This window comes from Orcinus orca, chromosome 15 (genome assembly GCF_937001465.1).
Source record: "Orcinus orca chromosome 15, mOrcOrc1.1, whole genome shotgun sequence".
In the NCBI taxonomy this organism is placed as follows: domain Eukaryota; kingdom Metazoa; phylum Chordata; class Mammalia; order Artiodactyla; family Delphinidae; genus Orcinus; species Orcinus orca.
The window spans coordinates 49,625,402-49,652,220 of NC_064573.1; the positions used below are offsets into that span (position 1 = coordinate 49,625,402).

General features: G+C 44.8%; 1 protein-coding gene across 6 annotated transcripts in view; it reads right to left on the reverse strand.

Annotated features, from left to right (window-relative positions):
- LAMA3 (laminin subunit alpha 3) overlaps nucleotides 1–26,819 on the reverse strand; it is a 242,767-nt gene that overhangs the window by 179,229 nt on the left and 36,719 nt on the right. For all 6 annotated transcript variants that reach the window (XR_004485306.2, XR_007471729.1, XM_004273749.4 and 3 more), the window contains exons 3-7: nucleotides 10,223–10,340; nucleotides 8,831–8,949; nucleotides 7,391–7,561; nucleotides 4,564–4,655; nucleotides 1,173–1,288 (exon numbers count right to left, since the gene is read on the reverse strand). Coding sequence is in view for 4 of the 6 variants with exons in the window: in XM_004273749.4 (XP_004273797.1) it covers nucleotides 1,173–1,288; nucleotides 4,564–4,655; nucleotides 7,391–7,561; nucleotides 8,831–8,949; nucleotides 10,223–10,340 (616 nt within the window). In the remaining 2 variants the exon portion in view is untranslated. The remainder of the gene's footprint in view (nucleotides 1–1,172; nucleotides 1,289–4,563; nucleotides 4,656–7,390; nucleotides 7,562–8,830; nucleotides 8,950–10,222; nucleotides 10,341–26,819) is intronic.

Consider the following 26,819-nt stretch of genomic DNA (forward strand, 5'->3'; position numbering starts at 1 on the left):
GAATTCATGTGATGACACTTATTCAGTCAAAGTATCCTAAACCAGCACCTGAAAGTATTGGAAGAAATAACCCCTGATTATTACTTTTCCCTCTTTGGGGCCCTATTATCTAGGGGTGAGGAATCAGGAATTCACTGCAAAGGAACCTGTTAACTATGACTCTAAAGTGAGAATGGCCATCTGGGTAACGACCTGGACCTAGAGATCACCTGAGCGTTCACCTTGGGCAACACCTTCCAACAATGTTAGCAACTCTCAAAGCGTGCTCAGAATTCCCCACTGGAAATGCATTTTAAGTAATTTTGCTGGTCACAGAGACCATCAGTCTTATCTCTTAAAGTTACAAGAACTATTTGGCCAGAAAGTATAAAGTATAGATTCTTCCTTACACATCTAGTTCAACAAACCTGTATCCAAACGCCTTTTGGTCATTTCAAAAAAGCAAATCCGTCTTCAAATGCTAAGAATATTCAGAAAAAAATAGGCCACAGTCTCCAAAGCCAATAACTAAAAGTTACAAAAATGTTCCCAGCAATTGGAATAAATATATGGTCTTCTAAGAAGATGGGTTTAAAAGAAAATCTTCAGTTGGATGTCATGGGCTTGTTTGTTTAAATAACAGTTTTCTTACTTTATATTGTGCCCATAATTAAAAGCAGCCTCTCCTCTTTCTTCCTTCCTTCTCTGGTCCCCTCCATCCTGCATCCCCCTCAGTCCTATTCCCTCAATACTTCCAGCTCTCTGTTTAGACATCAATCTCACCACCTTCTCTGAATCTCGGTCCTCAGAATAATTAGGATTCCAATCCAGCATCACATCCTAAGAAATGATAAGGGTTTACAATTTAATAGTGGCTGCAACACATTTTAGATTGCTAAAAAGAAAGGCCAATTGTCAAAGCCCAATCCTTGCATATAGTGAATGCTTAATATATATTAACGAGCGTTATTGTTGTTACTTTTGTTTTCATATTTGTATTGAATTTAGAGTGGGGCACTGTTACCTCCAGTCTGTGAGTTATTTGCTGCATAAGACAGTTCTGAGTCCCTAAGACTGACATGATCTCACCCTCTTCATGAGCATGGGGAAAACACTGCATCAGTCCTCAGAGATGGGGAGATGGGGATCATGGGTGGGGCCTCGCTTCCTAGCACCGCTCCCCCAGCACTCACCTTCACACTCATTGCTCTGCTCCCGCGTGGCAGGCCGCCAGTGCCTCTGATTGTACCCTGCACAACAGCGATCACATGTCTCCCCACAGGTGTGGTGCTGGCATTCACACCGAAACCTGAGCATGTAGCAAAGCACATCTCAGTTACTGAAAAGTTGTTTGTTTGTTTGTTTAACTGAAGTATAAGATCAGTTGCTCCTGTGTGAAAGACTGAGTCATCATGGTCACCCGTGGTACCACTGAGTGATTATGAGAACAGAGCACTTTGCATACGTTCTTTCAAGTCCCCCGAGCCCGCTTACTATCTCCATTTTACAGGTGGTGACACTAAGATCCGGAGATACTTAAACACTTGCCAAGGGTCAGGAGATGATAAACCGAGGGCCAGATTTCTAACTTAAGTTTGTCTGACTCCAAAGTCCCAGCTCTTTCTTCCCTATTATGTTAGATAATGCTAAATCAACACAGGAGGAAGCAAGCGCTGAGTGTACTGAGGTGGCTGAATATCAACGTCTTCACAAAAATCTAGAGTAGTCCTGTGAGATGGGTCAGGTGTTTTACTTTCAACCCGGGGTCTAGTGCAGAGATTCACCAAATCCAAGAGACAGTTGCTAACCAGATCTCAGAGGACCCTGCTCCAAGGGTCCATGCCAGCTCCAACAAACAGCTCCATCACAGGAGCCAAAGCTCAGATTACTCAACAAGGCGATGGAGTAAAGACAAAACTCGACATTCAAAGAACTAGACACCTGCCTTAGAACGTTTCTGAGCTAAAATGAAATCGTTGCAGCCATGGTGTTGGATGAGAACTCCAAGCTCTGAGCTTCCATTCGTCTGTGCTTGAAAGAGGATTCAAAACAGAGTCTAAGAAGACCCTTGGCTGTGCCCATGGGGATCCCCTCAACTCTTCTGAGGGGAGGTGGGATGGTTATGCTCCTATGGGAAGGCGTCACGCCTCTCCCAACTCAGCTCCCCGTTAAAGCAAATGGACATAGATTTAACTGGCAGCACAGAACAGCTGGAGTCCAAGCGGGCTTTTGTCAGAGATGCAATTTCAGCTCATTGCCAATGACGTGTTTATTTGCAAGCTGAACTGAAAGAACACTTAGGGAGAATTGCTTGAAGAACATATAGTCCTACTACTCTTTTTTTTTGGAGGAGGGGTTTATTGTGGAGTCCAACTACTCTTATAGGGAGATTCACATTGAGCACTGAAAAAGAAAACAGAGCTGGGAACTTGTCTGGATCATATTGTCACTCCCAAATAATTGCTTTTTCTGACTCTCAGCCCAGGTTGATGGTTGACGTAGAAAATTTGTCCTTGCATCAGTTGTAAGGATGTTATTGAAGATGTTGTTGACTGGAGAATCCTCTTCCCGATGGCCACTCCATCCACCTCCAGGTAGATTTCTCATCTGGCCCTAGCATCAACACTCATCTTCTCCTACACAACTGATTGCTTTTGAGATTATGATCATAGTGAAATATGAAACTGAGCAGGTCTCCCTTTTTGAGTTGACTGCCAGGAAGCTCAGAATTAAATCTGTGATCCACCCATGTTTCCATACATCACAGTCAGCATGGTACCCATGCTTGATTAAATCCTCCTCTGCCGTATCAAGAGGTTCTGCTTGGTTTCTGATTGTCCAGCCGTGGCTCCCTCCATTGTCACTGAATCCCCTTCAATATAAGATTATTTCCTATTCATGCAGGCCTCCATGAGTCATTTGTGCAGGTCACAACAGGCAGGGGGAGGCAAGGCAGTTGTGCTGATATAGCCCAGTGGCAAACTGAGCCTTTCACGGAGGGATGGGGAGACAGCCTCTCCACTCACACACACTGCGAGCAGTAAACTGCTCAGTGCAGAGCCCCCCAGGTCTGCCAAGGGCACGGGGCTCAGCAGCTCTTCCAAGTGGGAAGCTCAACCCCTCTCCGATGACTTCTCCTCCTCTCCCAGGTGGCATCACTTCATCTTAGGCTCAGGGACCAAGAGTGACCTCTTTTCTCCCCTCTCGTTCCAACTCAGGTCTTCCCTGACCCGGCTTCTAGTGCCTTAGGGCCTACCCTTCAGGAGTCTACACGGCAGCGATGGTTTAATCATTAATAAGCTCCTTGCTGATTAAGGGCTAGTCAGTTGATGGATTCACACTGCTATCTCAGAGAGCACTGCCGGATCCCTGAAGGAGGGCTGACAGGCTTAGGGATTGTTTCTAGACAGGGAGAAGGGCGCCACAAACTTACCACGCAAGTTGGTAGCTGGCATCTCTGCCTGACCATGAAGCTAGGCCTTATGATGTACAAACCTGAATTTGACTAACAGTAAAATGTACCCCTGGTAAATGCTGCTCGTGTGGAATTGGAGACTTTAAATAAAACATTGAGAGACAATCATTACTATATCCAGCGTCTGGTAATTTCCAGCCCTTCAAAGTATCCTTCCTAAGGTGATAACACGAGTGTATACAATTGCATAACACAATATTTGAGATCCATGCATCTTACTGTATGCGAAATATACCTCAATTAAAAGCAAAACAGTGTTACAACCATGTTCATAGCAGAATTATTCACAATAGCTAAAGGATGGCAGTACCCTAAGTGTCCATCAACAGATGAACGGGTAAGCAAAACGTGGTGTATATATAATGAAATATTATTCAGCCTTAAAAAGGAAGGAAATTCTGACACGTGCTATAGTGAGGACAGTATATGCTAAGTGAAGTAAGCCAGTCACAAAAAGACAAATATTGTGAGATTCCACTTGTACAAGGCACTTAGAGTAGCCAAATTCATAGGGTAGAATGGTGTTGCCAGGGGTTGCTGGGAGGAGGGAATGCAGAGCTGCTGTTTCATGTGTACAGAGTTTCAGTTCTGCGCAATGAACAGAGTGCTTGGCTGCACAACAATGTGAGTGAACTGAACACCAGTGAACTTAAACCACCCCCACTTAAGAATGGTTAAGACGGTAAACTTTATATTATGTGCACTTCACCACAATTTTAAAGATGAAAAAGGATTTGAAAACATTTACCCCTGATCTCACTAGACCAGGGATGACAAACAAATATTATTTCTCTTGCCAACTCTACTCAATTATTTGTGGCTGCCTGGGGCACTGTCTGGAGCAGGGGTCGGGGAAGGGGGTCTGGGTGGCTTTGTACCTGATCATGCATAGAGTGCTGTGATTGATTAACTATGTCTGCTATGGGCTGGTTGCAGGTGAGAGGGAAGTGTAGGGGTGGAGGAGGGGAGACATACACATCACCTACTTGTTGGCATTGCAACATTCTTGTTGCCGGCAGGAACTTAGAAGTATTTAACAGGATGCAAACATCTACTGAAACAATTAGATTTATGCATAGAAAGCTGAAAAATCTGTACAATGTACTCACAGTTTTTCAGGATTGTTTGCACTGCACACTTCAGCGTGGCCATTGCAAACACACCGCCCACCGATGCTGATATCCTTTATGCTATAATAATACTGTAGAACAGAAAAGAGAACGTGTCAGTTTTACTAAACCCCAACGTAAACTTTCCTTTCCTAACCTTTAACATCCATCTGTATTGACCCCGCTTCCTTCCATCTTGTACTCCTGAGCCCCCTCAACACAAAACGGAGCCACGTTTGGGTGTAACTTTTCTTACAAAGCAAATACGTTCCCCAATCAAATTGAATAGCCCACTGCTGAATCTGTCCATTTTTAAAAATCAAATGCTTTAAACGCACGGAGGGAAATGACCTCGGACAAGAATCATACCCTACAGCCTTTGGGAAAGGGATTAAGTGCTTCCTAGTTTCTCTTTTTTTTAAATGTAAATCTGAGTTCCATAAATTGGACATATCTATCTACCAAAAAACATCATTTTTATAACAAAAATTTTGTAACTACTGTGTTTAGGGCTTCAGGAAAGGAGAGAATATTCACAAAGATGGATCCGATACAGCGCTGATACCGCTAGCGGTTGCAGAAGCCTTGCTAGGTCAGGGTTAATGAAGCCAAAGGCAGAGGTTCAAGCTCCAAAAGGCCAGACAGTTTCAGACCCAGCTGAGGCTCGGTCCCTAGACCAGGCCAGCGATATGCACAGGCCATCTCGTGGACCAGGCATGTCCCCAGCACGGTGGAGGCCTCTCTACTTGGGACCGTAGGTGGCCCCATCCGCCGGCTCCCTTACTTCTCAGACGTGGCAGGAGGCACAGGACTCAGTAAGGATTTCAGAGGGTGTGAAATCATCTTTCTCATTGAGGTCAGGCCACCAGTGAGAATATCGGTCAGTGAGGAAGTCTGTGAATTCACAGGGACAAGAGGCGTTTTGTATCTTTTTGTTGTTGCTGAGATTAGTCATCCTAAACCTCCCCACAGTCACTCAGGGCTGGGGTTCTGTTCTGATCTCCTCCCTAAAAGCTGTTAAGTGTCTTAGCTTCCCGGCAACGTCTTACTTAGTCTAAAGGCATCAACAATCCCTCTTGTTAATATGGATAAAATTCAGTATTGGAGGGCTTCCGTGACAAGTTCACACTCAGAAGCTTTCATGCTGATCACCACAGAAATTTCTCTCTACACGTGGGTTAGGGCAGCAGCGGCAAGAGAGAAGCCTTCCATCAGCCTTCACCCCAGCACACATGATACGTGTGATAGGACACCTGGTATTCTGGCTCGTCCACTTAAAGAAGCAACCTAGACCGCTGGGGAGGGAGTGTCAAGAGTATATATGTGATGCACTCCGCAAAAAATTACTTAACAGAGAAGACTACGTTCACCTAAGTGAAAAGAAATCTACATACATACGAGTACCCATCTTGCAACCCTAAAAAGACAAAAAAAAAGTGGTGAGGTACATTTGTGGCGAGGCTCCAAAACACCTGGAGGAATGGAAACGCAGTCTGGCTACAGTTGATCTGAAAGCCCGGCTCGCCCTTGTAAATTGCGTTCTTGGATCCAGTTGTAGTTCCCACATACAACAGCTCAGAGGGAGCTAAGGGGGCTTAAAAAGTCAGAAAACAGGGCTTCCCTGGTGGCGCAGTCGTTGGGAGTCTGCCTGTTGATGCAGGGGACATGGGTTCGTGCCCCGGTCTGGGAAGATCCCACATGACACGTAGCGGCTGGGCCCGTGAGCCATGGCCGCTGAGCCTGCGCGTCCGGAGCCTGTGCTCCGCAACGGGAGAGGTCACAGCAGTGAGAGGCCCGCGTACCGCAAAAAAAAAAAAAAAAAAAAGTCAGAAAACAGGCCACCTACACTCCAGATGACTGGCCTTTTTGGAAAATGCTCAAAACTGTAGCAAAACCTAACTTTTCTCTCTCCCTTCCTTTCCCAGCTCCCTGACTTACTTCCCTAAGAAGCCAAACTCTGTAAGGTAAGCTGGCATCTTCCATTCACCCTCCCAGGTCCACTCTCCACCCCTCTCCACTGTGCCCTTTGCCCTGGGGCTAAACTTTATGGGATGACAAGGGCCTCTTGCTCTCTGGCCTCCTGTTAGGTTTGACAGTTGGGAGGAACTGGGAGGGAATCAGAGGGTGGGAGAAGAGTGAGCTCGGGGTATTTATTCTGCTGGTTCCCTCTGTGCCCAGGCGACAGGGTGCCGTCCTGACACTGAGAGTAGACGATGTTCATCTAACCCTAGTGGAGTGCACTGCTGCTCACCAATGCCCACAGCCCTCTGCTTTGGCTCGATTACATTACCCAGCCTCCTGCATCTCCACGGGGCTCTACGACCAGTTCCTGCCCATGGAAGTGAGCTCTGTGGTTACGAGATTGTTCCTCCCTATGCTCTTTCTCTCTTCCCTCATCTGCTGACCAGGTGCAGGAGGTGCAGAGGAGGACCCTGAGGTCCTACAGGATGGCTGTGCCTCTACAGAGAAACAGCCTGGTTCCCTGAATAACTGTGTGGAGCTGATCCCACCTGCTGACCCACATTAGACCGTGACATGAGCAAAAAATTAACCTTTATTGTGTTCGCCTCCGAGACTTGGGGATTATTTGTTATAAGAGCAGACTAATACCAGGATGGCTGTCCTCTTTTGCCTTTCATCTTCTCTGAATATGATTTGTCTTTAACCACCAAACTTCTAAGCTATACCTAATATTTCAGACAAGAACGACTCTTACGCCTATGACATTACTGGCTATAAAAGTTTACTTGAAGGAGTTCGAGGCAATGAACTTGATACCATCAGGGTACCAAAAGCTGCTGTCTTGGCCCGTCAAAGCATTACTCACCCGCCGGGTGACGGTTGGATCTCTCTGTGCTTTGGAGATGAGGTGTCCCAGAAGAGTGTTGGTTCGGAGAAAACGCAGGCGGATGTTCGTTGCCTGGGTGAACTCCCTCAGGGTGTGAGAGAAAGTAAAATTTTTTGCGCCTGGACGACCATTTATCAAGGACACCACAACCTAAAAGAACCACACACACATAGAGGGGGAAAAAAGTCCTTTTATCAAAATTTAGCTGCAAGTAACTAAAAATAACTCACATGCCCCCGAACACTTACTTGGTTTCTTTGAGTCATTAGATGTTTCAAAACCTGGGCTTTCAGGTTTTGTAAATCATTTCATTTACAAACCCTTTGTTCTATCACTGTCATTGTGGGGCTATACACACTATGAAATGTTCAAAGTGTAACATTAAAATCTACAAATATAAAGAAACAATTTTTGTCAAGCTGCATCAACGAAACAAAGCTAAAGTAATCTAAAATCCCAAAAGAGGGTGAAAAAAGGAAGTCTTTGGATATAAAGTTGACAGTGAACAGGACAAAAAAAAGTCTATATAAAACCCAGGTTTAAAAAAAAAAAAAAAAAAAAAACCCAGGTTTAGGTGTTTTTTTTTTTTTTTTTTTTTGGCCACACCGCGCAGCGTGTGAGATCTTAGTTCCCCGACCACGGATCGAACCTGCACCCCCTGCAGTGGAATCGTGAAGTCTTAACCACTGGACCGTCAGGGAAGTCCCCCAGGTTTTGTTTTAAAGCTTGAGGCGATGAAGTCCAAGTCCCAACCAGTTACTGAGACATGAAACACTGACCGATCCCTGGAAGATACTAGATACAGCTGCTCAAGAAAGATCTCTCTACCTAAGGAGAACGAGACTGACGTCCTTTAAAGAAGTTCATTTGAAACTCATTCCATGGGATGCTTCTCTGATTTTCCCTACTCTCTTTTCTCATCTTCCCTAACAACAGCCTGGCTGACTTCACAAGGACCACATGCAACCCCAATGAGACAGCAATTGTTTTCTCCCCTACAGATGATGCCCATCCTGCCAAAAAGGATCAGGGATTAGTTCTGCCACCAACCCCTCCTCTCCCCACTCTTAGGGGAGGTAATGTGCTTGTGAAGCAGTGGGAGGGTGCTTCACCACAATCACCAGTGACCCACTTTCTAAATAGTCCACCAGAAAAAAAGAGTTCAAGACCTGTGGGCCGTGAATCCAGAATCCTGAATTCCCAAGGAAAATTAGACCTCAAATAGAATGTGCAATGTCAATTATACCTCAATTTAAAAAAAATGATTTCCAACCCAACTCAATCTGGGAGTCTTCGACGTGATTCCTTTCCATCTATGTTAGATTTCCTTGAAAGTGCAAGTTTCACAATTATGAAAAATGTGGCATCTTCATGTTCACTTCTGAGTCCTATCTCTCAAGCCCTCCCAAATCTACTTACCTCACCATTCTCCAATGGCACGATCCGGGAGTAATCAGTAGTACAAAGTACATCATCGTCTCGCGTGATCGCCCTATTTGCTTCCTGTCCAAACTGTTCCAAACAGTCTACTTTAGAATCTAGGAGGGAAACATGTTAGTACTGTAAAATAAAAATTATCATCTTGCTGTAAATCTCTTAAGAAATCTTATGTTTACTTAAGAATATACATGAAAAGGGAAAGGACAGAGGAGCATTTAAGATTTTTAGATGGAAGCTTAGAATGAAATTCTTAATTCACGAAAGAAAATACCAAGCCATTTCAGGCCACGTGATTTTCAAGAGAAATGTCTGGAGATATGGTTCTAAATCCTCATTCCTCATTAGGCAAGTTTACCCTCTAAGGAGCATTCCTGGAAAACCCAATGCCTTTGTAAGCCAAATTCCTGTCCACCTCAATTTGTCACAGGGTTCAGAGACCCAGACATTCTTCATTAGTGAAAAAGACAAGGTCAAGGTAAGTAATGTGAAAGGCAGGATCCATAAAGATGGAGCTTAGTTCCTAATTCTACATAAAAGGAAATGGACTGCGACTTCTCTGGTGGCGCAGTGGTTAAGACTCCACGGTCCCAATGCAGGGGGCCTGGGTTTGCTTCCTGGTCAGGGAACTAGATCCCACATGAATTGCCACAACTAAGAGCCCACATGCCTCAACTGAGGAGCCCCCCCCTGCTGCAGCTAAGACCTGGCACAACCAAATAAATAAATAAAATATTTTTAAAAATAGGGACTTCCCTGGTGGCGCAGTGGTTAAGAATCCGCCTGCCAATGCAGGGGACACAGGTTGGATCTCTGGTCCAGGAAAATCCCACGTGCCGTGGAGCAACTAAGCCCATACGCCACAACTACTGAGCTCTCGTGCCACAACTACTGAAGCCCGTGCGCTTAGAGCCCGTGCTCCACAACAGAAGCCACCAAAATGAGAAGCACACATACTGCAACAAAGAGTAGCCCCCGCTCGCAGCAACTAGAGAAAGCCCACATGCGGCAACGAAGACCCAACGCAGCTAAAAATAAATAAAGACAATAAATAAAATTTTAAATATATATATATATTTTAAAAAAGGAAATGGACTGAAGCTATGGCCCAGTTATAGGTACACTGCTTCCCCCTAAATAGTAGCAAGAACCATTATCATAAGAGGTGTTTCAACCCCAGTTATACATGTGTATCCTTGGAATTCATGCAAGTGCGCTTGAGAAATAGGGATGTTCCAAGGGTAACCTAGAAAGTTAAAATTGACCAGCCCCTGACTAGCCGCACTGAGAGACTAATTTTCTACTTACACCCACAGTCTTGATCTGCTGCCAATAATTCAAACCCCTCATAACATGGTAGGCTAGATTACTTACGAGCAAAATATTGCCAAGGTGAGTAGGTGCTTCCGAAGTCGACGGATCTTTCCAAGACCCAAAGATCAGGGCGAGGAGAATTTGCAAATTTGATTAAAATATAGGCCACCTGGAAAAGCTGATAAAGCAAAGGACACACAGTTACTCAAGTCGCCGCATCTGTCCACACCCTCCATCATCTCTATATGATGCTGGTTCCCAAGGCAACACATCTAGCCACACCTCTCCCAAGATCCAGATCCCATTTCTAACTGCCTACTGGACATCTCTAATTGGATGCAGTCTCTCAAGCTTATCATGCTCAAAACCAAAATAACCATTTTTTCTCTTTCCACCGAATCTATCCATTAATCTTTGTCACATCTTAATCATTATACCCTTGAGTTTCAACCAGCCTACACAGCACCCTCAAGTCTGTACATTCAGAGAAGTCTGATGTCAAACAACAATCATCGTGGGCTAAGCTCTTCCAGGAGCAAGAGCCGGTAGTACAGCCCTGAGCGTCTCCCGTGAGTGACACAGCGCTGGTTCCAGATCTTGGAGAGCTCACGGCTGCAGAACTGAGACCTGAGCGGCTGCTTGGTAGAGTGTAGCACCTCCTTCTCCTGTGCCATCTCCACTCACCCCCTCTTTTCCTGATTTCTCTCCCTCTTACTGATTTTCTTGTTCATCCTCATCACTCTTAGCCCACGGCCAGGACGATGCAAACGTATGGGAGACATGAAGTGCGGCTTTGGTCCAGTTTCTTCATCCTCCCACTCTTGAATCCCAGTATGCCTCCATGATGGACCCCAGGAGTCCCTGCAGTCCACTCCCACCCCCTTCCCTCAAAACTTATATCTGGCTTGACTTGTGAACCCTGAGAGTCTATATGCTTAGCAAAGTGCCTAGTATGAGTTCATTCTTCATGACAATGAACATGGGTGTTAAACAAATCTGCTAACATGTTAAGAACTGAGGATTATCCCCACCCCCCCACTCCCCAACCACAAGGAAGAGATTCCACAGTGACTTTCAGAAGAAGACTCTGCCACCTTATTAACTAGCCCAGTAGAGCCATTTGAACAATGAGCTCATCTAGTTAGAGAGAGAGGCAGTACTCAGACCCTGTGGGATCCTTTTAATTCTTAGGGAAAAAAAATAAGGGATTTTCATCTGTATATTTTTCACATACAATAGTATGGTAAGAGTCATACATATATATATATATATATGTATATATATATATACATATATATATATACATATATATATATATTTTTTTTTTTTTTTTGCGGTACACCGGCCTCTCACCGTTGTGGCCTCTCCCGTTGCAGAGCACAGGCTCCGGACGCGCAGGCTCAGCGGCTATGGCTCACGGGCCCAGCCGCTCCACGGCATGTGGGATCTTCCCGGACTGGGGCACGAACTCATGTCCCCTGCATCGGCAGGCGGGCTCTCAACCACTGCGCCACCAGGGAAGCCCCCATATATATTTTTTAAAGTCTCAGAGCTACTACTTGATTGTGAATGTTCCCAACTCGACACTAGAAGCCAAAATCTCTAGGGCAAATTGTTCTCAAATTTTAGTCTCAAGATACCTTTACATTTTTAAAAATTATGGACGACTTTCAAAAGTTTTTCCTTACGTGGGCTATGTCTATTAATTAAGAAATGCCATATTAAAATTAAGGCTGAGAAATTTTTAAAATACATCTTACTAATTCATTTAAAATAATAAACCATTACATTTTAACATAAATACCATATTTTATGAAAAAAATACTATATTTTCCAAAACATAAAAATTATAGTGAGAAGAGTGGCTCTGATTTACATTTTTAAAATCTCTTTCAATGTCTGCCTTCATAGAAAACAGCTGGACTCTCATAGCCACTTCTTCAGTTTGTTGTAATAACGTTGTTTTGTTTGAAGTATTTGAAGAAAATCTGGCCTCCCATAGATCTGTAATAGGAAAAAGGACTTAAGAGCTTGTGGACGTCCTGAAAGGTCTTGGGAACCCCATGGGTTCTCAACTGCACTTTGAGAACCACTGATCTTGGTCACAGAGATTATCCTTTGCTCTAAGAAGCCCCTTTGCTTACTTCTCTGTGGAAGGAAGAATTGTCACACCAATTACTGAAACCCTAAGTTCAGCCAGTTTTGTCTCAAACACTTGCTCTTTGACCTTGAAAAATCTGCTTCCCTAGGTTCAGATTAACACTCTCAGATTTTCTACCCATCCTTGGAAAAAAATGATCCAACCTCATGTAAAGTAGCAGGATACAAAATTAATGTACAGAAATCTCTTGCATTCCTAATGACAAAAAATCTGAAAGAGAAATTAAGGAAACACTCCCATTTACCATTGCAACAAAGAGAATAAAATACCTAGGAATAAACTTACCTAAGTAGACAAAAGACCTGTATGCAGAAAACTATAAGACACTGATGAAAGAAATTAAAGATGATACAAACAGATGGAGAGATATACCATGTTCTTGGATCAGAAGAATCAACATTGTAAAAGTGACTGTACTACCCAAGAAAATCTACAGAGTCAATGCATCCCTATCAAACTACCAATAGCATTTTCACAGAACTAGAACAAAAAATTTCACAATTTGTATGGAAACACAAAAGGCCCCGAATAGCCAAAGCAATCTTGAGAAAGAAAAATGGAGCTGGAGGAATCAGGCTCCCTGACTTCAGACTATACTACAAAGCTACAGCAATCAAGACAGTATGGTAGTGGCACAAAAACAGAAATATAGATAAATGGAACAGGATAGAAAGCCCAGAGATAAACCCACGCACATATGGTCACCTTATCTTTGGTAAAGGAGGCAAGAATATACAATGGAGAAAAGACAGCCTCTTCAATAAGTGGTACTGAGAAAACTGGACAGCTACATGTAAAAGAATGAAATTAGAACACTTCCTAACACCATACACAAAAATAAACTCAGAATGGATTAAAGATCTAAATGTAAGACCAGACACTACAAAACTCAGAGGAAAACATAGGCAGAACACTCTATGACATAAATCATAGCAAGATCCTTTTTGACCTACCTCCTAGAGAAATGGAAGTAAAAACAAAAATAAACAAATGGGACCTAATGAAACTTAAAATCTTTTGCACAGCAAAGGAAACCATAAACAAAACGAAAAGACAACCTTCAGAATGGGAGAAGATATTTGCAAATGAAGCAACTGACAAAGGATTAATCTCCAAAATACACAAGCAGCTCATGCAGCTTAATATCAAAAAAACAAACAACCCAATCCAAAAATGGGCAGAAGACCTAAATAGACATTTCTCCAAAGAAGATACACAGATTGCCAACAAACACATGAAAGGATGCTCAACATCACTAATCATTAGAGAAATGCAAATCAAAACCACAATGAGGTATCACCTCACACCGGTCAGAATGGCCATCATCAAAAAATCTACAAACAATAAATGCTGGAGAGGGTGTGGAGAAAAGGGAACCCTCTTGCACTGTTGGTGGGAATGTAAATTGATACAGCCACTATGGAGAACAGTACGGAGGTTCCTTAAAAAACTAAAAATAGAACTGCCATATGACCCAGCAATCACACTACTGGGCATATACCATGAGAAAACCGTAATTCAAAAAGAGACATGCACCACAATGTTCATTGCAGCACTATTTACAATAGCCAGGACATGGAAGCAACCTAAGTGTCCATCGACAGATGAATGGATAAAGAAGATGTGGCACATATATACAATGGAATATTACTCAGCCATAAAAGGAAACGAAATTGAGTCATTTGTAGTGAGGTGGATGGACCTAGAGTCTGTCATACAGAGTGAAGTAATACAGAGTGAAGTAAGTCAGAAAGAGAAAAACAAATACGGTATGCTAACACATATATATGGAATCTAAAAAAAAAAAAAAAAACTTTCTGATGAACCTAGGGGCAGGACAGGAATAAAGATGCAGACATAGAGAATGGACTTGAGGACACAGGGAGGGGGAACGGTAAGCTGGGACGAAGGGACAAAGTGAGAGAGTAGCATTGACATATATACACTACTAAATGTAAAACAGATAGCTAGTGGGAAGGAGCTGCATAGCACAGGGAGGTCAGCTCGGTGCTTTGTGACCACCTAGAGGGGTGGGATAGGGAGAGTGGGAGGGAGACGTGAGAGGGAGGGGAGATGGGGATATATGCATACGTATAGCTGATTCACTTTGTTATACAGCAGAAACTAACACAACATTGTAAAGCAATTATACTCCAATAAAGATGCTAAAAAAAAAAAAAAGCTAGTTAGGAATTTAAGGTACTCTGAAAACCATAAAGCAATACCTAAAGGAGGGAGAAATAATTTCCAGAATACATGTACTATTATTACATAGTGAAGGAATTCATAGGAAATCCAAGAACTCCCAGTTTAGAAAATCAGAACAAATATATTTCCCTAAGGACTGCACATCTCTCTTAGACCACATCAAAATAAGACTGCTTTTAGATATGTAAGAGAGAATACAAATGAAACATTTTTGGGCTTCCCTGGTGGCGCAGTGGTTGAGAGTCCGCCTGCCGATGCAGCGGACACGGGTTCGTGCCCCCGTCTGGGAAGATCCCACATTCCGCGGAGCGGCTGGGCCTGTGAGCCATGGCCGCTGAGCCTGCGCGTCCAGAGCCTGTGCTCCGCAACGGGAGAGGCCACAACAGTGAGAGGCCCACGTACCACAAAAAAAAAAACATTTTTGGATACAGGAATCATTTAAAACATTCTTAATCTCTTCCATCAAAATCCTATCATCATAGCATGTCCCCTAAAAACCCTATTTATTTAATAGCGTGTGACCTAATGGTTACTATGTTCTAGGTACTATGTCAAGCACCTCAGAAACATTCTCACAATGAAAGTGGGATTTTATTAAGCCCACTTTACAGATGAGGAATGTGTGACTTCGAGAGGTGAAATAATGTGTCCACATCTTGTGGGTATAAAAGTCCACCACCTTTGTATATTCCACTCCCTGATCATTAGCAATGCCACTGAACCTGACAGATACTTAACATTTAACCTGTTTCATCCTGGGGAAAATAACTGTCAAAGAAGTTCTAAACACCTTTATTTCCAAATATGCTAAAAGTCCATTACAGGGAGCCCAGAGGTAGGGAGCTATCTGACAATACATCTCGATGGTCATTTGAGCGCGTTGGTTTCTAAAGCTGCACTTTCTGCTAGTACAAATCCCCATACATGAAATAGCCTTGGGAGCTCAGAGGGCACCTCTCTTTGTTTTGTTTCATCCTGTCTGAGATAACACGTGATCCCTTTAAGGCAGCACATCAGTTAAAAATCCCACATCTAGCAGCAAGCGGAGGCATGCCACAGTGTGTCCCCTCTGCATGTTACATCAACCTGCCACCCGGACCTAATTGAATAAGCTCTGGGATTCCACCAACTCATCTTGCAGCACCTACCAGACAGGACTTTCCACTCCAAGATGCTTCCCTCCCATTTTCGTCTTAGGAACTTGATTCTGAGATTCCTCAGCACAGGATTACGTGCCCTGACACTGGGAGGCTGCCTTTCATTCTCGCTGAGCCCACCTGCACTGACAGACCCCGTTTCTCTCTCCCTACCACTGTGGTGCACCTTGCAGTGGCTTCTTACCAAGCACTCCAGCTCTGCAGCCAATCTCCCCTCGATGTATAGATTCAAAATGGTGCTGAGAGGCGGCCTCCGGAGCAGGTTCACAGGGGGTTCACGCATGTTAAACCAACAGGTATGGATTTATTCTCTTCTTCTTGATAATTTTAAATGCTGTGCCTTCTAAATGGCTCCTCTGCTAAACCCCTGTTATCGATTACTTATGTTTGCTCTGTGATCACTCAACATACTTCAAAGCACGCCTGAGTGACCCTTGAGACGCATGGATGTAAATGAGGGCCCTTTACGAAACAAGAGAGCACCGGGCAGTGGAGTCACTAGAAGCAGAAAAGCAAAGGCCAAGCTGTGCATTTTCGGAGAAATAACGTTTGGGAGTTAAGGTAAGGAGGGAAAAGTGACCGAGAAGGATTGAGTTGTCATCCTCTCTCCACATGCTTCTGAAACAAGCTAAAGATGGCTTGACCTTTGCTGATGAGCATTTAGATGGAGGTACAAAGTAGCCTTTTAAATAATGTTTTAATGAAGCAGATAATAGTCATAAAAGGTGCAGCAAGAGGCACTTTGACTTCAAAAGCCTTCAGGGGGAGCAGGTGAGACAAGCCAGCCCTTTCTGTTCCTCAAGCTGAAGCCTCTGAGATTCCAGCTCCTACAGCCCAGCATCTATCTCATTCCATGGCCTTCCCAGATGCAGGTAGTAGCTGTTCAATAAATGCCATGAATGAATGGATGAATATTAAAGTTGTGCAGTCACCACCGAGTTTGGGAAGTGGGCTCCAGTTAGCACCGTTGGGTGCCGTGCTCGGCAGTGGACTGCTAATGGCAGAGGAGAATCAACTCCTGGTGGCAAAACTTTGCTCTGCCCCCCACCAGCCATGTGACTCTATCACTGAAGCATTTTGCGACTTTATTTCCTTGTGCATAAAATAATAACATAAAACAATCAAAAAAGATATTTAAGTACATAGGTGAGGGACAGTAGTATCCACTTCATAGAAATCTTACATCCTCCATCTAAAAGAGCACTTACTATGCTCTGTGGCATACATGTGTTTTCATGTGTCATTTCCACTAGACTGACATCTTTGTGTCTCAATCACTCCTGTTTCCTCAGAGTAGATGCTTAATAAATGTCATTGAATTGCAATGAAATTTAATAAATGGGACATGTGAAACTGCAAAATATTATGCACATGTATTTAAAGTCACGTCCAAAATTAGCTTCTTACTCAACTAAACAGCACTCTCTCCTCCAAAAGAGTCTAAGTTATAATGTGAAATAAATCTATTATCATAGCCTTACAATTTGATAAACATACTGTTCCACAATGCAGTGTTTCCTGATTTGCTTCTTCCAACTTATAATTTGGCATAATTTTCAAACCTATAGGAAAGCTCAAAGAACAGTACAATGAATATCCCTACACTTTTCGCTTAGATTCACCAACTGTTAACATTTTGCCACGTTCGTACTTTCTCTCTCTCTCTCTGTCTACACAACACACACACACCTTTTTTTAACCTTTGAAAGCAAGTTTCAGATATCATTATGCTTCAACCCTAAATATTTCACCATGTACCTCCCAAGAACACGGACATTTCTTCTACATAAACTCAACATGTTGATGCCTAGGAACTTTTACCATTCATACAAAAATCTTACATAACACACTGTACATATTAGAATTACCCTGATTCTCTTAATACTGCCCATTGCATTTTTCCAATCCGGGATGCAATTAAGGGTTCTATATAGCATTTACTTGCCAAGTCTCTTGTCTCCTTTAATCTAGAGCAGTCCTCCCACGATTTTTCTTTCCTGACATTGGCATCTTTCCATAACAGAATGTTCCCCCATCTGAATGTGTTTGATTATTTTCTCATTATCTGATTCAGGGTAAACATTCTGGCAGGATTACTACCCATGGGACATCCTCTTCTCATGGCATCATGCCAGGGAGCACGCGATGCCAGGTTGTCCTGTTATCAGTGTTGCTGTGTTTGATCACTTGCTTGAGAAGAGTTACGCCAGATTTCCCCTTTACAAAGTTATCTTTCTACCTTTGTCATTAATAAGTAACCCATGGAGAGACATTTTGAAACACTTATTTTTATTAACTAAATTACAAACGTTCCTACTATCCATGTAAAAATACAAATAAGAGTTAAGAAAAATAAGTCCCAAGATACAGAATCAAACAGTTATAGTTCCTTTAAGGTTGATGCCCATTTGAAAAACTTATCTAATGAGCTAATTTTATAAAAACTTTTAAAAATATTTATTTATTTATTTGGTTGCACTGGGTCTTAGTTGCAGGCTGCCTCCTTAGTTGTGGCATGCGAACTCTTAGTTGCAGCATGCATGTGGGATCTAGTTCCCTGACCAGGGATTGAACCCGGGCCCCCCCGCATTGGGAGCGCAGAGTCTTAACCACTGCACCGCCAGGGAAGTCCCTATAGAAACTTTTTAATTGAGAAGGAACTATGCAGGTCAAATGGAATTAAACTCCATTTTAGTAAACTTGTGTGAAAACTTCTTATAAAATGAAGTACAATCCTCATTAAACGATCAAGGCCAGTGATGAAAATATGACTCAGCTGGCCTGAAAAAGGATCCTTTTAATCCTGGTGCGAAGAGCACATCGGCCAATGGCTTGGCGAGGGCATTTCTTTCTTTCGGGTTTATCATCACCCTGTCCTATAAAACCCAGAACTTGGCACCATCGAAAAGAGAGTGCTTAGGAGGAAAGTCACCGTGTCCTTCAGGTCCTCTTACTGTTTCCCAAAAGCACCTGCTCACCGTTGAGGGAAGGTCGATCATTCCAGAAACTTACAGGAAGGGACTCAAGAGGTCCCAGGTCAATCTCTCACCCAGGGTAAGAACCTTCACGCTAGAATCTCCTTTTGAGAGGAAAGAAGACCCACTGCATTGCTAAGTTTGGGTCACTACACGTTTCCTCGCTGTCCTGGAAACTTTTCCTCATAATTCCCCCACCTACCCTTTGGGGTAGCACAGATTTCTACCATTTATCCCAAATGACAGCCTGCCCAGAATTTAAATACCAACACCACATCTCCCTAGGTTCTTTTTAATGAACTAAGATTTAAGTCAGCAGGAGGCAAGGATTAGGGTAGGAACTGGAAAGGGGAAGAGAATTAAAGTATCTCACTTCCTCATTAAAAATAACTACAATAACCTGAGAAATAAAAATCCTGAACCAAAATCGAGTCTAAAGTGTTGGATCACTCCAATAACTTGGAAACTGACAAGCCCGCTATTTTTTAATGGAAGATTTCAAGAAAAAAATCAAAAGACAAGGAGAAGGTGAACCATTTGCATCTGTATTTTATGACTGATGAATCCTTAACTCTGGAGGAAAAAAGAGATTGAAGACATATAGCATGGTTTTCAGTCCTTGTGGACGTTATTATTCCCCAAGTAGACTCAAAGGGCAGAGCTTGAAACTAACATATGTTACTCAAGAGCGTTTTATCCACAACTAACAATTTACCGATAGATTTGGTGGTGATTTTAAATAAGTTGAAGCCCACTGGAATCCAAGAACTGAGCTCAATTTCACAATGAAGTCTAATATTTTATCCAACGCTTTACAGCTACACTCAACTGTCAGGGAAATTTTTTTTGTCCAGGACCTGATTCTCCCTATAAAACCCACTTGCCCTCATTCACGCTTTTTTTTTTTTCTAATTTATAATAAAATTGGGTATGACATTTACTTCACTCACTGAACTGATAAACAGCCTAAGAATTTGTCTGACAAACTATACAGGACAAGGGCAATGATAATCTTGTTCTTCCAAGGCAAAGAGATTTAACTAACTCAACTTTGGTCACGAGCAAACCAAGTTATCTAATTCCTCCTTTAATCTATCTAAATTTTTTTAACTCAACAACTCCTAAAAAATATATTGATTTCTACAGGGGACTCACACTGTGATAAAGTTCAGCAAAGTATTGCTCAATGATGATTTACCCTAAATCAGATTCTAAATGATGTTATTTCTCATCATTTTTCATAACTGAGTCCACATCCTTCATAATGTTCCAGTCCTCCTCTTGGCCAATACCTTTCTCCCTAAAGGGTATTCTCATTTCTAGCCTGCACTGGTAATGGTCCTTTCCTAATTTCAGTCACATCTCTTCTTTCTCCCTGTGACATCTTTCCTGAGATTTAGCATCCATGGCTAAATCTGAGTGTTACCTGAAGCTAAAATTTTCCTTTGGCTGTGTTTCCATTGCTCTTATTAATGGCAGGGCACTTGGGAGACCTTTTTGACAATAGCTGTGCATATCTGTAAAGCATAAGGCTGGTCACTTAAATTGACTCAGCAGAGTCATTTTTATTAGTCAGCTTTTTTTTTTTTTTTTTGGAATGAGGTTTAGGCTGAAGTGTGGTTTCAACTCAGCTGGGCTATAGATTAAATATTCATCTTAGAACTTGTCCTTTGGCCAAAAGCTGTCCTTACTTTCTGAACACTAAATCCCCTAGCGTGGCAGTTCTCCAAATGGATGGTATCACCATCTGGGGTATTTTATTGGTTGTCACAATAACAAACCCAAATAAGGAGAGAGACCATGCACCTGAAGAGGCATCAACCTCCACCCTGAAGAAGATCACTGCCAGTTCTGGGTGAGGAGGCTGGAGAAAGGGCCCTGCTGGAGGTTTTGTCTTTTGTAGGTTGGACTTCTGAGGATCCAAATGCCCTTCCCACCTTATGAATCCACCTTTAGAAGCTGAAAATGCCAGTTTTTCCAGCTCTCCTGGCAGGTAAGGCAGCACGGGTACCTGACCCAGGCTCAGTGAATTGGATGTCTCCTTCCGAGATTTTGCATCTAGAGCAAATGATACAAAAAGGCAGGGACACTGAAGAATTGTTTCTAGAAGCAACAAATATGGCAGCCCCCTCTGGCTTCTGGGGACAGTGGTTGACCCCAGCAGGGACATACTGAGTCCAGGATCCGGGCTGACTGTGACATCACCATGCAGCAACCAGCATTCAGCCACAGCTCTGTCCTCGCAGAGGGACCTGTGATTCTGACTGAGCTGCCTCCTTTGCTTCTGCCCACTTCCTGAACCTGATTCTCTACGATCCTTAGATCCTCACCCACTACCCCACGTCCTCTCCTTCCACCTTCACAGGCGACTTTTTCTCTTTCACCAGTAAAATTAGAACTATCGAAAAGGAATCCCTTGCCTTCCCATCCCAAATACATGAGCACTTTTGCATCTGCACATCCTCCTCCCTTCCCTCTGGACCAACGGCACAGGAGCCTCCTCCCTCTGCGCTCTGGATCTCATTCCCCTCCTGCCTTCTCTTGGATCCTTCCCATCAGCTTTTATCTTAGGTATTTATTTTTTAATTAAAGTACAGTTGACTTACAATATTCTATTAGTTTCAGGTGTACAACATAATGATTCAATACTTTTATAGATTATATTCCTTATAAAGTTATTACAAAATATTGGCTATATTCCCTATGTTGCACCTTACACCTTTGATTGTTATTTATTTTATACCCAGTAGTTTGTACCTCTTAATCCCCTTTTCCTATCTTGCCCCTACCCCACCCCCTTCCCAACGGTAACCACTAGTTTATTCTTTGTATATGTGAATCTGTTTCTATTTAATTATATTCACTCATTTCATTTTTTAGGCTCCAACTATTAGTGAAAACATATAGTATTTGTCTTTCTCTGTCTGACTTATCTCACTAAGCATAATACCCTCCAGCCATCAGCTTTCAACTGACTCTTCCATCCGAAGTCAAGAAAATTCCTCTCCCTCCATCCAAACCCTCCTCTAGGTCCACCTACCTCCTTCTTCCCGCTGCAGCCACACTTCAGCAAAGGGTGGAGTGTCCCCCTTCCTCACCTCTCCTCTAGTTCACCCAGAGTTCAGTTCTCAGCCTTCTCTCACCTCACTCCACGCTATTTCCATCTTACACCACTGACTCCCGATTTATACCTGTAGCACAGACTTCTCACATAAGCTTCGGACCCAACAGCCTAGTTAATCTCCACGTGAGATACCTCACCACCACCTCAACTCAATGTGACCCAACTGAAGCCTCATCCTGGCCCTCTGGAGCCGCTGATTCCTGTGGAAACTGTAGGTCTCAATGCAGTTTCCCCCCTTCAGGGAGATATCTGTGTTCGATGCTTTCTGGAACACTGTACTTTTCCTTTAAAACACCCATCCCAGGAGTAATTAAATAAATACTCCCGGCTCAAGTGCACACAGCCTGTAAATACAGGATGTGAGCTTGATTATCCTGCCCACTCACGAACTGCAGCAGGAACACTCTGCTACAGGTAGCTGTAGGCCAGGCCAGGGCCCGCGCTTGGCCTGCATCAGGGTGGCGCTGGTAGTCGGCCAAAGCCCTGAGGATTGCACTTACTTGGCAAAAAACGGGATGCTCAAAGTCACTTTCACTGTGATAAAAAGGTGCATCCCCAGCTGAACTCTCGGATCTGGACATGAGACGGCCTCCTGTGTCCCAAATGCTCCCACTTAATGCTCTGGCTCCCGCAAGGACCCCGAGCAGGCATCCTTCATAGCAGGGCGAATGGGAGGCCTGGGTGTGAAGGGTCAGAGTGGGGTGGGTGAGGGACAGTGGCTGGGCAGCGGAGAGCAGTGTGGCCAGGCTGACGGGCATCAGGAGAACTGGAGAGTGCTGTGCCTGGCTCAGAATCAGTGGGGAACCAGATGACCTTGGGTGAGCGAGCTGAACTTAGAGCCTCAGTTTCCTGAAATCCAGCTCCTCCGGGCAAGACACTGTTAGGAACTAGGGCAGGGATTCAAGCCCGCCCCAGAGAGGATGAGAAGTGGAACACGAGCCAGGGAAGTGGGTAGGGCAGCCAGACAGATCGTCCACCGCAGGTGGGTTAAACGGAAGAACTGGGCTAATCAGCTCCAGGCACGCCTGGTGGGCAGGGGCGCAGCACACACCCGCTCTGCCCACTGGTGGAGAAGGGGACTGACGTGGGAAAAACACCTTAAGTGCCAGCAGGAACCATCCCACTAAAAGCAATCTGGCCACCTCGCCAGGAATGAGGTCTGGATCTGAAGATGGTAGACGGGGGTGAGCGGCCAGGCTCCGGAAAGGAGAGTCTGGAGCTGGAGGGTGTGTGGAGCCCCAAAGTTCCATCATCCAAATGCCACACAATGGCCTGCCCACCCCCTCACTTCCTGGGGGGTCCACTTCTGCCCCTTCCCCACTCTCTTACTCCCTGGTCTTTCTTCCCCAATCTGGCGCCCCTTTTCTCCCCATACCTCAGAAGCTACACAGAGTGGGGAGGATTATACCATAAGGTTTATACCACCCGTCTTGCAAATGTGGAATATGACACTATTATAACACTAGGGACTAAGCGGGTTTTAAGGCATAGCTTAGAGCTCCTTATTTATAAATTTTTCTGGGAAAAAAAATGCAAAATAAGTTCTAAATATCTGATGTAACTTTTGGTGCACCTCATTTACACCCACATATGACTCCCCCAGGCAATATTCTATTAAATAAAATCAACGTGAAAGACAATCTAACTAATGACCCTACAAATACCAACCACGTAGTGGTGAGAATCAAGGAAATAGATACACAGACAGCATCAATGAACCTTCATAACATGAACATAACATGGCCAGTGTTGGGGCCAGAATGTCTCGCTCCAGGCTCTGAGCTGTGCAATCCGGGCGATTCCCTTCATCTTTTTATGCCTTGGTACCCTCATGTGTAAAAAGGAATAATAACAGTACTTAAAGTGGGAGTGTTTGAAAGGGCCCAATAAAAAGCATCCCTCTTCCCTATCTGGCTCAGAACCAATTGAGAAGTAAGACAAAGGAAGAAGGGCAATGGGGACAAAATATCGCCTTTATTTCTGGTGAAGCTTATATTGGAGGACACAGGTTGTGTCTGCTGACGGTGACCGCCAGGTGAGATGTCCCGGGCCGGTGGCCCATGTGTCTCAGGCAGGAGAAGCAGAGAAGGGCATATGCCTGCCTCTGGACACCTGATCTCAAGGGACAGGACAGAGCCGTGCATGACCAGCTCCTGATTCACACTCACCACCCAGAAGAGGGGCCAGATAGAGGCTGGCAGCGTGACCCAGGTGGAGGGAGGAATGTCGGTGACCACGACCCACAGAGGGCTGGTGTGAGGGGTAAAAGAGCCGATGCCCGCATTGCACTCAGCGCAGAGCCCGGCACATGTGAGGACCTAACCCGTGGAAGTGAGCGCATCTTAAGGGCACAAGTGAGCTTCAGATTAAGTAGCAAAGATGTTAGAACAGATGCTTGCGAAGGGCCATGGAACAGGAGTGGGAACTGAGGATGACGGGGGAGATAGAAGAATAAAGCACGAGAGGGGCACAGTTCATAACACGCTGTGCGCTCATCTCCAAGTGGGGACCATATCTCTAAAATCCTCCAACAACTGCTTCCCAAGGAGATAAGACAATACAAACCTAAATGGAACATCAGCCTTTAGTCATCACAAAATATATACTGCCTCCTGTCCTGGTCAAGTGACTTGGCGAAAATCTCAAGGAACCATTCGAAATGTCCACGAGCACCTTGCGCCCTGGTTCCAGGCTGGCAGCAGGAGTGGCCTCTTGTTCGGGAGGCGGGGAGATGCCCTGACCGGGGTGATCCTTATAAATGCAGACGCCAGCGTGCACAGGCACCCTAGAAGGAATTGTTTTCTTGTGGTTCGGGCCGCCCGTAATGGAGAGGGATTTTTTCTCTTCATTCCCACTGGCTAAGACACGTGGGTCTCTTCACTGCCAGACTTGCAAGGAAAGAAAGCTGATTCCACTTGAACTGCAATTCAACTAATGGGCCCCAGGGAATCAATCCACCCCAAATCCGGGAAAACACTCCGAGCTTGAAACTGTCCATTTGGACGGCTCGATCCCGCTCCTGCCTTACAGCTCCATGACCTCGTAACCTCTGGCACCTTCCTTTCTCGGTGTTCCTCTCAGGGTGGCAAGACCTTTCCATGAGCCAAGTCTGCGACTGGTCACTTCTTGAAACTGCTGGTGTGGGTGGGAGGGCACAAAGGCCTGAGGATGGGCACGTGGGATTATCTCATCAACAGAATCGAAGTTTCTGTTCAGGGACTTCTAAAGGGAAATCCTTGCTTTTCTCTCTCCCATTCCAGGAAATCAATGAGGGAAGCTCTGTGCACCCGCCTTTTGCTTTACAGTTAAGGACTTGAAAATGCTTAGAGAGTCACAGTCATTAGAATGGAGCCCGGTCCATTGGAGTGGGCTGGTTGTGTTGCAGTGGCAACACCAAAATCTCAGTGGTTCAAAACTACACATCTGTTTGCATCTCGTCCGTGTGACATGTCTCTTGAGGGTGGACCCTGCTCCATGTCCTCCCCACACAGGGACACAAACCAATGGAGTCTGTATGTCTGGAACGCCACTGAGGCAGGAAGGGAATGTGGTATGTCATGCACCAAGGCTGGTCCTGCCGCCAAACCTTCCTTCAAAGACACGGGCAGGTGCGGCCCTGTCTTGAGCCTGGAAGAAGAACTGGGGGGCTTCCCTGGTGGCGCAGTGGTTGAGAGTCCGCCTGCCGATGCAGGGGACATGGGTTCGTGCCCCGGTCCGGGAAGATCCCACATGCCGCAGAGCGGCTGGGCCCGTGAGCCATGGCCGCTGAGCCTGCGCGTCCGGAGCCTGTGCTCCGCAACGGGAGAGGCCACAACAGTGAGAGGCCCGCGTACTGCAAAAAAAATTAAAAAAGAAGAACTGGGAATCCTGCTGAGCCAGGAATGCAGAGGTGCTGACGCTGAGAGGACCCTGGTTCAGGCCAATTTGGCCCTGCTGTTCCTGCTAAGTTGGAAATTAATGGTGGTGGAGGTTGAGATTTCAAAGGGGTTGGGTTCTTTCTTTTATCACCCAGACTACCTACACTGGCCATAGAGGATGACAGTGGCTGAGAGAAGACAAGATCAATTCTGGACATTCGGCCAAACTAGGGGCAAAATGTCACTGCTGCACCCTCAGACTTAGGTGTGCATTAGAAGCACCTGGGGCTGTGTCACAGTGAAGATTCCCAGGCTACAATTCGAGACCTTCCAGTTCAGTAGGTCTGCAGTGAGGCCTAGAAGCAAGGCCAGCTGTACCATTTGCAGAGCTCAGAGCAAAATGAAAACACAGGGGTCCTTGGTTAAAGGCAGGAAAAAAGTGCTTTCAAAGGTACTAAAATGTGCTTTTTCCTTTCTTCCACAGTTCCTCTCTTGACCCATCATGGTAACTTTTATTTGCTATTTAATGTTGCACTCCCTTGGGCAAGGGTGAATGCAGACCCGCACAGGGACCACTCTGCCACTGGCTGTGCACACGCCAGGATCCCCTCCTGACCGCTGCTGGGTGGACGTGACGCACCGTGCCCTGGTCAAGGGCGAGGTCAATCTCCCCTTCCCTCCCCTTCTCATGGGCCCACCACCCAACTCACACAGACAGACGATCCCCAAGGGATTGGAACCTCCACACTGGGATGAGCTTGGTACCTGGATGCAGGATGGACAAGAGGCTCATCCCTGTCAAGTCGCCCATTGCTCTGCTAGCTTGGGATGGAGATAGCTCCGCCCTGCCCCTCCTCCTCACGGTGTGCATGCAGCCAGCCTTCCCTGCACCTGCTCCCAGACCCCAGCCAAAGGGTGGCAGGGTGGGGTCAGGGAAGAAGAGGACTGGAGGAATCGAGGCACCAGGACTTGGGGGAGCAGGTGGCCTAGAACCTGTCTGGGAGGCAGGATGGCCCATGAGCCAGCACACACTCCGTGATGGACTGGACTTCACTTACAAAACACAAACTCAAACATAAAGTTATTAAGGATTTCAAGACGGCATTAAGCCCCAAGCCTGGGTCCCCCTTCTTAGCACAAGGATTCAAGGACCAACTCTGAGAAGCACTGACTTA